Genomic DNA, 11674 nt, shown 5'->3' with positions numbered 1-11674 from the left:
GTGGAAGTTTCAAAATTCCATATTTTATTCAGAATAGAACATAGATGACATATCAAATGTTTAAACTGAGAAAATGTATCATTTAAAGAGAAAAATTAGGTGATATTAAATTTCATGACAACAACACATCTCAAAAAAGTTGGGACAAGGCCATGTTTACCACTGTGAGACATCCCCTTTTCTCTTTACAACAGTCTGTAAATGTCTGGGGACTGAGGAGACAAGTTGCTCAAGTTTAGGGATAGGAATGTTAACCCATTCTTGTCTAATGTAGGATTCTAGTTGCTCAACTGCCTTAGGTCTTTTTTGTCGTATCTTCCGTTTTATGATGCACCAAATGTTTTCTATGGGTGAAAGATCTGGACTGCAGGCTGGCCAGTTCAGTACCCGGACCCTTCTTCAACGCAGCCATGATGCTGTAATTGATGCAGTATGTGGTTTGGCATTGTCATGTTGGAAAATGCAAGGTCTTCCCTGAAAGAGGCGTTGTCTGGATGGGAGCATATGTTGCTCTAGAACCTGGATATACCTTTCAGCATTGATGGTGTCTTTCCAGATGTGTAAGCTGCCCATGCCACACGCACTAATGCAACCCCATACCATCAGAGATGCAGGCTTCTGAACTGAGCGCTGATAACAACTCGGGTCGTCCTTCTCCTCTTTAGTCCGAATGACACGGCGTCCCTGATTTCCATAAAGAACTTCACATTTTGATTCGTCTGACCACAGAACAGTTTTACACTTTGCCACAGTCCATTTTAAATGAGTCTTGGCCCAGAGAAGACATCTGCACTTCTGGATCATGTTTAGATATGGCTTCTTCTTTGAACTATAGAGTTTTAGCTGGCAACGGCGGATGGCACGGTGAATTGTGTTCACAGATAATGTTCTCTGGAAATATTCCTGAGCCCATTTTGTGATTTCCAATACAGAAGCATGCCTGTATGTGATGCAGTGCCGTCTAAGGGCCTGAAGATCACGGGCACCCAGTATGGTTTTCCGGCCTTGACCCTTACGCACAGAGATTCTTCCAGATTCTCTGAATCTTTTGATGATATTATGCACTGTAGATGATGATATGTTCAAACTCTTTGCAATTTTACACTGTCGAACTCCTTTCTGATATTGCTCCACTATTTGTCGGTGCAGAATTAGGGGGATTGGTGATCCTCTTCCCATCTTTACTTCTGAGAGCCGCTGCCACTCCAAGATGCTCTTTTTATACCCAGTCATGTTAATGACCTATTGCCGTTGCAATTTGGTCCTCCAGCTGTTCCTTTTTTGTACCTTTAACTTTTCCAGCCTCTTATTGCCCCTGTCCCAACTTTTTTGAGAAAGTTGTCATGAAATTTCAAATGAGCCAATATTTGGCATGAAATTTCAAAATGTCTCACTTTCGACATTTTGATATGTTGTCTATGTTCTATTGTGAATACAATATCAGTTTTTGAGATTTGTAAATTATTGCATTCCGTTTTTATTTACAATTTGCACTTTGTCCCAACTTTTTTGGAATTGGGGTTGTACGTTGCAATACCATATAAAAACAATAAAATTCATGAGGCAAAACATCAAATAATGTGCTGCACGCAATGCAGGTCAAAGATTATTTTAGCACGGTCGCCTCACAGCAAGAAGGTTCCAGGTTTGAACCCAGCGGCCAGCAAGGGCCTTTCTGTGTGGAGTTTGCATGTTCTCCCCGTGTCTGCGTGGGTTTCCTCCATGTGCTCTGGTTTCCCCCACAGTCCAAAGACATGCAGTTAGGTTGACGTGGGGCGGCCTTGGGCTGAGGTGCCTTTTGAGCAAGGTACCGAACCCCTGACTGCTCCCCGGGCGCTGTAGTGTGGCTGCCCACCGCTCTGAGTGTGTGTGCGTGTGTTCACTGCTTCAGATGGGTTAAATGCAGAGGATGAATTTCACTGTGCTTGAAGTGTGCATGTGATGAATAAAGGTTTCTTCTTTCTTCTTCTTCTTCCAAATCATTGTTCTCAGTTTTATTTCAGGTTCAACATACTGTCCTGGCTTTTTCTGATTTGGGGTTGTACAAAATGTCATTCGTCAGTAAATACAAAAGTCAGTGCAACTTAAAAGCAAATTAATGTGGTCTAAGATGAATAAAACATTTTGGGACATGGTTTTATTGGTAAATAATCCAGTTTATGGTGATAACATAATTCTCACACCATGTGTTCGGGTCGTCACCGACCCGTTTTCAACTTTGACTTTGTAAACGAAGCCCTTGGGTTTAGATTCTTGCCTCAAGGCTTTCTGACTTTGTCAGCCACCTGTATTTTTACAAAATAAAACAAAAATTTTTTTTCCAAAATTCTGTTATGCTCTAATTAACAATATAGCACTTGTGGTGTTCGGGTCGTTTTCGACCCGGTTCTTAATAAGTAGTTTAAAGAGCAATTATTACAACCAAAACTGAACAAATAAATGAACTGCTAGCTAAAATTGATATAGCTAGCTCCTCTGCCAACCATTCAAGCTTATGAACTAGCATGACATCATGATATTGTGTATATAAATAGCTCACTAGTTTGAGGTTTTTGGGTTATGTTGACATATGTTTTGTGCCATTAGTTCAGCTTAGGGGTCCATTTGGTCAGGGCACAGGATAAAAATCTGGGCGGCCTGCGATGCAAAAAACAGTTATGCCTGGAATTTGCAGATATACACCGGCAAAGCTGCAAGTGGCATTCCTGAAAAGAATCAGGGAAAGCGTGTGGTCCTTGACATGACCGCTGGATTGCATGGTCACAATATTACCTGTGACAATTTCTTCACCAGCTATGAGCTTGGACAAGAGCTCCTGAGGAGAAAACTCACAATGGTGGGCACAGTGAAGAAAAATAAGCCTGAGCTGCCTCCTGAGATCTTGCAGTTGAAAGGCCGAGCTCCATTGTCCTCGTCGTTCATTTCCTCCTCAAGCAGCCCTGCCTCAGCACCAACCAGAGCGGCCACAGCCACAACCCCACCCAAGCCTCCTGACTCCAAAAGGAAGAGGTGTCAGGTTTGCCCAAGCAGTAAAGACAGAAAGACCAGTCTGTCATGCTTCACCTGCAAGAAGCCCCTCTGCAATGAGCACAGCACAAAAGTCACATTTTGCCATACATGCATCTAGACACACACACACACACAACACACACACACACACACACACACACACACACACACACACACACACACAGAGAGAGAGATTTTTAGGCACACAAATGAGTGTAGGCCTTATCGGTTTGATTTGGTGGATTATTAGGGGTTTGTTTGACCTTACAAATCTATATGTTGTGCCATGACTTGTTCATTTTCATTGTTCTTTGTTTCATGTTATGGTCACATTAAAGTTCATTCACTGAAAAAGATTCTGTTGTTCCTGTTTCTCAGTGGTAATTATATATGGGTCGAAAACGACCTGAACACCATAGATGTAACTATTGTAAATAAAATCAAAAATAAAAACACATGAAAAAAAATTGTTTTTCAAGATATGTTCTAATACCCCACAGTAACAGCCAGGTAACAATAAATCTTTTTAATTATTTGTATTACACTTAAGAGGTTAATTTTTTCCTGCTGAAATAAAGGCGTGTACACAGAAAACAATAACCTTAAACCCTTGACAAAAAAATAATAAAACTAATATTTCCATCTAAATGGAAGCCTAAAAGAGTAGTCAAGACATCAGGAAAAAAAATGGTGACAAATCATTGTTACTTGTGACTTTTTTAGCTGATTTAAAAGACGGGTCGAAACCGACCCATGAACACCGGGCATGGTGATAGAAAACGAACACAAGACGAGGGTTAACATTCGATAATTTGGGTCAAAGTGAAGACATAAGAGTCGTATTCAGACATAGATTACAGCAGGCCATCTGTATAACTGATGTGTAAAAGATGTTACAGACACCGTTGTTAATTCTTATTAAGTCAAACAAAATGTGTTTACACAATAATCCCAAAGAGTTGTAATAAAAGCAATATTTTCGAAAGACGTATGTAATTGGTTGCAGATTTTCTGCCTTCGCAATTTTATCTCATCAAAGATTTATAAGAAATTTAACCATCAAGTGTGATTTTTCACAAACAATAGTATGAATTTTCAGGAACCTGCAGTTACTAGATACCAGACTCTTAGTACAGCGTTTGAGTTCATACATAACAAACTGATCAGTCTTGAGAAGATGCTTGCACGAGTCAGTCATGAGAGGTGAAGGAGGAGGAGGAGGAGGAGGAGGAGCTGCACACAGGCTGGTCGTCTCCTTCTGTGAACCTGAATGCTGTGGAGACGGTACAATAAGCAACTTTTCACTTTTTCTCTGTTTGGAAATTTGCACATGCATTGCTATATGGCAGAGGAAGTTTTAATCGAGAAAGGCCGAGAAATTACAGGGGTAAGTCACTCATAATTTTTGAACGAATGTTTGTATCTATTATTGATTATATATACAAATATACAAAGTCAAAAATATTCACAAAGTCAAAGCAAATAATATTTTTTTCATTTAATATATCATTGTGTATTCCTGTTGAGTTCCTTTATGTGTGCTGAGAATTCCTGGTAAGTTTTGCCAGACAGTAAACACTTTTCAATGTTCTGTTCAATGTTCCAATGTATCAGAGTAAAACAGGACACTTTTTTTTTATAAAAAAAAAAGAAACTCTTAAAGTTCACTGTATTTGAATGATATTTATTTTGGCTCTGTAATCGTGTGCCTTTTTTCACTCTCATGCTGAAATTTCATTCGGCACTGGTGATATATCTCCAAGCAATTTCCACTTATCTGCTTCTTCTTCGTTTTTTCTTTAACAACCATGACTAATTGTTGGTGGTGTTCCTTACAAAATAAAATCTACAGCTCCTGATGCTGGCAGGTGTTAAGAGTGATTTAAGATTGAATCAAAGACTGACTCTGTTCCAAGACGTCTGTTAGCACACTCTCAGAAGTCTTGGCTATACCTCACATGTTTGCTAATGCAGTCATGTGCACAACAGTTAGATGGATTATTGTCAGAATCTAATCCATCGCTTGCAGCACACACTGTGCAAACCATGTGACATACACTCAGCAGCCACTTTATGAAATACTTCTACTCTATTATATAATCCATGACATTTTCAATTTGACAAATTACTGATGCTTGGCAGTGCTGGTATTTCAACCCATGACCTTCTGAGCTGTAGCTCAAAGGTGCTATTCTTATACCTAATAGGCTGCCATGCCATTTTCAGTCCCTTCATAATGTTGTTGTATTAGGAGTATTGGTAATTTGTTTTGAACTTTTAATAGAGCAAAGCCTTCTTGAAGAAATCAATAAACAAAAGCATCGTATGATCAATGCAATTAAATTGATAAGTGGGACATGCATTTGGTGCATTTTAGTTGGATGTCAGTGGTATTCACTATGTTGTGTTTCAGGTAACTTTGTTCCAGGTATTTCATTGTTTCTTTCCTGTTTCTACAGCATTTAACCTCAACCCTGCTCGCAGCAGCATTTCTCTCATCTTTTGGCAGCTCCATGCTTTTTGGTTACAACCTAGCTATAGTCAATTCTCCTGCTCAGGTGAGGAACATATTAAAATCATGACATTCACAGGTTACTGGATGAGTGAAACTATCCATTACTTGTTGGTGAATACAACAGCTACTGTTTGCTACATGCTTTGTTCTTTCCACTACTTCAATATAGCAGAAACAATTTAAGGAGCAGGAATCATTCACCAAGGAATGATGTCTTTAAAAAAGTTTTAATCCATGAATCCCACTCTTCACCCTCACCTTATCTGTTCCTAATTTTTCCTTTGGATTAAGTGGTGGTGCACATTCTTTGGAATTTGGATCTTAAATTGTTTTCCAATTCATGTAAAATCCTTCTGGTGAGAAGGTGGACTAATAGCACGTTCTGGAGCACTACATGCTAAGTCCATTAGTAAAGAAAAGGAGACTGTAAATTGTCGAACAAATAAAATATGTGTCCTTAAAGGGATAGTTCGGGATTTTTGACATGAATCTGTATGGCATCCCCATCAATAGTGTCATGCAAACACACTGACTTACCCCTGACAGCATCCTGTGAGTCCAGTTCTTGTCCAGTTTTGGTCCAGACGAAAGTAGTCCGGCAAGTTTGTTGGGGTCACGAAAGTAAAACGTTTTTCGTCTCAAAACAGTATGTGTTCAAAAGAGTGATATATTTGCATCACAAAACCGTTGCCAAATAAAAAGTCAGACCTCGAAATCGCTTAGCACTATTTTCTCTCCCTTCTTATCACTGCGCGCTGCCGCCAGGTGACAGCGAAATGCAGACCCACTAGCTGGTGGGAGACCAAGGCTGCACTCTATCCACGGCTTACACACGTGATGGCACGGAGGATGTGTATAGTGGCAGCATCTGTCCCCCCAGAGAGGATCTTTTCAAAAGCAGGACAGATTATAACTGAGAGGAGAAATAGAATCAGAATTAACTAGTTAATTGCAGCAATTAAAGGAATAGGTAGGAAAAGGAAGGCGCAAAGACACCGCGCAGCGCCTGAAAACGGGTTTTCAGGCGCTGCGCACCCGTTTTCAGGCGCTGCGCAGTGTCTTTGCGCCTGCAGCGGTGCTTTGCCTGTGCTGTGGCTGAAAATAGTTCCAGATATAAATTGGTCTAGTAAATCCCTTCATGTTAATTTGCATTGATATGTGTACTTGATGTGAATGTACAAGTCATGAGAAATAATTATAAAAAATCTTGAGTTATTTAATTCACTTTTGCAACGACAATGCTAGTTGGACACGCCGGATTACAGCGACTACGCTAAGCTAAGCTAACCTGGGCGTTTATAGATCAGGACAATGGCTGGGTCGGCTACAAAATGCTTTGGCTCACTCATCCAACTCTAGGGACTGCAGGGACTGACTCAATTTCATCTGGGGGTGGCGTATTCCTTTAAATCAAAAATAAAATCTCAGGAGCCGTTTGGGAGCCGAAAGAGCCGGCTCCTTATAGTAAGAAGAGCCAAAAGAGCCGGCTCCCGAAAAAGAGCTGAAATTCCCATCACTAGTAAACAATGAATGAAACAGCCGTGGCTGTCACCTGGCGGCAGCGCGCAGTGATACCGAGGGAGAGAAAATAGTGCCAAGCGATTTCGAGGTCTGACTTTTTATTTGGCAACGGTTTTGTGATGCAAATATATCACTCTTTTGAACACATACTGTTTTGAGACGAAAAACGTTTTACTTTCGTGACCCCAACAAACTTGCCGGACTACTTTCGTCTGGACCAAAACTGGACAAGAACTGGACTCACAGGATGCTGTCAGGGGTAAGTCAGTGTGTTTGCACGACACTATTGATGGGGATGCCATATAGATTCATGTCAAAAATCCCGAACTATCCTTTTAAACTATCAGTGAATGTGAGGATCCTGGATGTTAGTGTGGGAGAGCAGGGGGGTTAAAAGCACGTGTTCCCTTTGCATTTCCTCTGTGTTACCACCAGGACATAAGCTCGTTCTTCTGTTGTACTACTTTGAAGCTCCTTAATAAATTTAATCCTCAGGATTACCTTTGAACAGATGACAGAGTAATAATTGCAGTCTCTGGAGCATAAACTGAATAATTCAGTTTTGTCATGCCAAGGCCCAAAGCAGTTCAAGCAGAGTTATGTGAGTCATGTGTCCCAAATGTGGTTTTAAAAAAAAAAATCACAGTAAAAATAAACCTTATGTGAAAATAAGACAGGAAATGCACATGTACAAATCAGGTGTAAACATTCACAGTATGTATAAAAATCACATGGAAAAATAAAAAATATAATTGTAAAGAAAATCCCATGTGAAAATGAATCATGGGAGTAAAAAAAAAAAAATCACATGTGGAAATGAATAACGGAAAAACTCATTAAAAAAATCAATCATGCACTATAGTTGTTTTAAAAAAAGTGGTAATAAAAATCATTGACTAGAAGCTTTAAAAAATCATGTGAAAAATAATTTAATGATATGATAAATGTGAGTCACGTGAAAATAAAACACCTGTGTTACATACATACATAATTATGTGAAAAATAAATTACCTTACCTAATCTTAGTTTAATATACTTTTAAAATGTATCCTATAATTTAAAATTCATCTTTGATTATTTTGTATTCTTAATTCTTGGATTGAAAGTGCTCACATAATTCAGTTCATCAAATTGCATGTGTAAAAACTGACATGTGAACATGAATCATGTGAAAATAATCTCAGTAAAAACACGTGCATGATGTCAAAAATAATAATAAAGAGCAAAAAAAACCTCATGTAATATGATTACAACATGTTAAAAAAACACACAAATGTAAAACCAAATTTCTCATGTGAATTGTGTGAGTATACACATGGGAAATTTGTGTCAAATTTCAGTAATGATTCCTTTGTGCAGTCTGTTATCTTATTACCTCTGTCAGCTTTGCTGGAGGAGGTGATTGTCACGAGCCAGCAAGGAACATCTAGGTCCTGATCCAGTCTTTTATTCCACTTCCTGGTTTTCCCAGAACCTTCCCCGTGCTTCGGCCAGCACACTTGTATCTCATCAGCTCATCCATGGCTCTATATTATACCACTCGGAGTTACCCCTCCTAGAACTGCCACCCCCCTCCTAGAACTGCCACCTTATTGTGGTGGAGGGGTTTGTGTGCTTGAATGATCCTAGGAGCTATGTTGTCGGGGGCATTATGCCCCTGTTAGGGTTTCCCAAGGCAGACAGGTCCTAGGTGACAGGCCAGACCAAGAGCAGTTCACCAAAAAACCCCTATGGAGAAAAAAATCCAGGACCGTGACGTCGCCCGGTAGGACGCAGCCGGGGCCCCACCCTGGAGCCAGGCCCGGGGTTGGGGCTCGTATGCGAGCGCTTGGTGGTCGGGCCTTTGCCCATGGGGCCCGGCCGGGCTCAGCCCGAAGAGGCGACGTGGGCCCGACCTCCTGTGGGTTCACCACCCACAGAGGTAGCAGTAGGGGTTTGGTGCAGTGTGGATTGGGTGGCAGTCGAAGGCAGGGGCCTCGACGACCTGATCCCCGGACACAGCGGCTGGCTGTTGGGACATGGAATGTCACTTCGCTGGGGGGGAAGGAGCCTGAGCTTGTGCGGGAGGTTGAGAGGTACCGGCTAGAGATAGTCGGGCTCACCTCCACGCACAGCTTGGGCTCTGGAACCCAGCTCCTCGAGAGGGGCTGGACTTTCCACTTCTCTGGAGTCGCCCGTGGTGAGCGGCGGCGGGCTGGTGTGGGCTTCCTTATAGCTCCCCAGCTCAGCCGCCATGTGTTGGAGTTTACCCCAGTGAACGAGAGGGTCGCCTCTCTGCGCCTTCGGATTGGGGAGAGGGCTCTTGCTGTTGTTTGTGCCTACGGGCCAAATAGCAGTATAGAGTATCCGGCCTTCTTGGAGTCCCTGGGAGAGGTACTGAGGGGTGCTCAGACTGGGGACTCCATTGTGCTACTGGGGGACTTCAATGCTCACGTGGGCGATGACAGTGACACCTGGAGGGGCGTGGTTGGGAGGAACGGCCTCCCCGATCTGAACCCGAGTGGTGTTTTGTTATTGGACTTCTGTGCTAGTCACAGTTTGTCCATAACGAACACCATGTTCGAGCATAGGGGTGTCCATAAGTGCACGTGGCACCAGGACACCTTAGGTCGGAGGTCGATGATCGACTTTGTAGTCGTGTCATCTGATCTCCGACCCTATGTCTTGGACACTCGGGTGAAGAGAGGGGCTGAGTTGTCAACTGATCACCACCTGGTGGTGAGTTGGATCCGCTGGCGGAGGAGGAAGCTGGACAGACCTGGCAGGCCCAAACGTATGGTGAGGGTCTGCTGGGAACGTCTGGCCGAGCACTCTGTTGGGGAGGTCTTTAACTACCACCTCCGGGAGAGCTTTTCCCAGCTTCCGAGGGAGGCGGGGGACATTGAGTCTGAGTGGACCATGTTCTCTACCTCCATTGTGGACGCAGCTGTTCGGAGCTGTGGCCGCAAGGTCTCCGGTGCCTGTCGTGGCGGCAATCCCCGAACCCGGTGGTGGACACCGGAAGTAAGGGATGCCGTCAAGCTGAAGAAGGAGTCCTATCGGGCCATGTTGACCCCCGGGACTCCTGAGGCAGCCGACGGGTATCGGCAGGCCAGGCGTGCTGCAGCTCGGGCAGTTGCGGAGGCAAAAACTCGGAACTGGGAGGAGTTCGGGGAGGCCATGGAGAAGGACTATCGGTCGGCCTCGAAGAAATTCTGGCAAACCGTCCGGCGCCTCAGGAGGGGGAAGCAGTACTCTGCCAACACTGTTTACAGTGCGGGTGGGGAGCTGTTGACCTCAACTGGGGACATTGTCGGGCGGTGGAAGGAGTACTTTGAGGATCTCCTCAATCCCACCATCATGTCTTCCACTGAGGAGACTGAGGCTGATGACTCAGAGGTGGACTCGTCCATTACCCAAGCCGAAGTCACTGAGGTGGTTTGCAAGCTCCTCGGTGGCAAGGCACCGGGGGTGGATGAGATCCGCCCTGAGTATCTCAAGTCTCTGGATGTTGTGGGGCTGTCTTGGTTGACACGCCTCTGCAACATCGCGTGGCGGTCGGGGACAGTGCCTCTGGAGTGGCAGACTGGGGTGGTGGTCCCTCTTTTTAAGAAAGGGGACCGGAGAGTGTGCTCCAATTATAGGGGAATCACACTTCTCAGCCTCCCAGGGAAAGTTTACTCCAGGGTACTGGAGAGGAGAATTCGACCGATAGTCGAACCTCGGATCCAGGAGGAACAATGCGGTTTTCGTCCTGGTCGCGGAACACTGGACCAGCTCTATACCCTTCATAGGGTGCTCGAGGGTTCATGGGAGTTTGCCCAACCAGTCCACATGTGCTTTGTGGATCTGGAGAAGGCATTCGACCGTGTCCCCCGTGGTATTCTGTGGGGGGTGCTTCGGGAGTATGGGGTTCGGGGCTCTTTGCTAAGGGCTGTCCGGTCCCTGTACGAACGGAGCAGGAGTCTGGTTCGCATTGCCGGCAGTAAGTCAGACCTGTTCCCAGTGCATGTTGGACTCCGGCAGGGCTGCCCTTTGTCACCGGTTCTGTTCATAATTTTTATGGACAGAATTTCTAGGCGCAGCCAGGGGCCGGAAGGAATCCTGTTTGGGAACCACAGGATTTCATCTCTGCTTTTTGCGGATGATGTTGTCCTGTTGGCTTCTTCAAACCAGGACCTTCAGCATGCACTGGGGCGGTTTGCAGTCGAGTGTGAAGCGGCTGGGATGAGAATCAGCACCTCCAAGTCCGAGGCCATGGTTCTCGACCGGAAAAGGGTGGCTTGCCCTCTCCAGGTTGGTGGAGAAGTCCTGCCTCAAGTGGAGGAGTTTAAGTATCTCGGGATCTTGTTCACGAGTGAGGGAAGGATGGAGCGTGAGATCGACAGGCGGATCGGTGCAGCCTCCGCAGTGATGCGGTCGCTTTACCGGTCCGTCGTGGTGAAGAAGGAGCTGAGCCAAAAGGCGAAGCTCTCAATTTACCGGTCGATCTACGTTCCGACTCTCACCTATGGTCATGAGCTTTGGGTAATGACAGAAAGAACAAGATCGCGGATACAAGCGGCTGAAATGAGTTTCCTTCGCAGGGTGGCTGGGCGCTCCCTTAGAGATAGGGTGAGAAGCACAGCCACTCGGGAGGAGCTCGGAGTA

At 44.3% G+C, this 11674-nt stretch overlaps 1 protein-coding gene across 1 annotated transcript in view; it reads left to right on the top strand.

Moving 5' to 3' along the window:
- Positions 1–4351: 4351 nt before the first annotated feature.
- The window catches only part of slc2a15b (solute carrier family 2 member 15b), a 55350-nt gene continuing 48027 nt past the window's right edge, over positions 4352–11674 (top strand). The window contains exons 1-2 of the mRNA XM_060898981.1: positions 4352–4396; positions 5469–5567. Coding sequence (XP_060754964.1) covers positions 4352–4396; positions 5469–5567 — 144 coding nt within the window. The remainder of the gene's footprint in view (positions 4397–5468; positions 5568–11674) is intronic.

This window comes from Neoarius graeffei, chromosome 18 (assembly GCF_027579695.1).
Source record: "Neoarius graeffei isolate fNeoGra1 chromosome 18, fNeoGra1.pri, whole genome shotgun sequence".
NCBI classification, from domain to species: domain Eukaryota; kingdom Metazoa; phylum Chordata; class Actinopteri; order Siluriformes; family Ariidae; genus Neoarius; species Neoarius graeffei.
The sequence above is the reverse complement of the archived record's forward strand: the minus strand, read 5'-3'. Positions and strand labels throughout refer to the sequence as shown.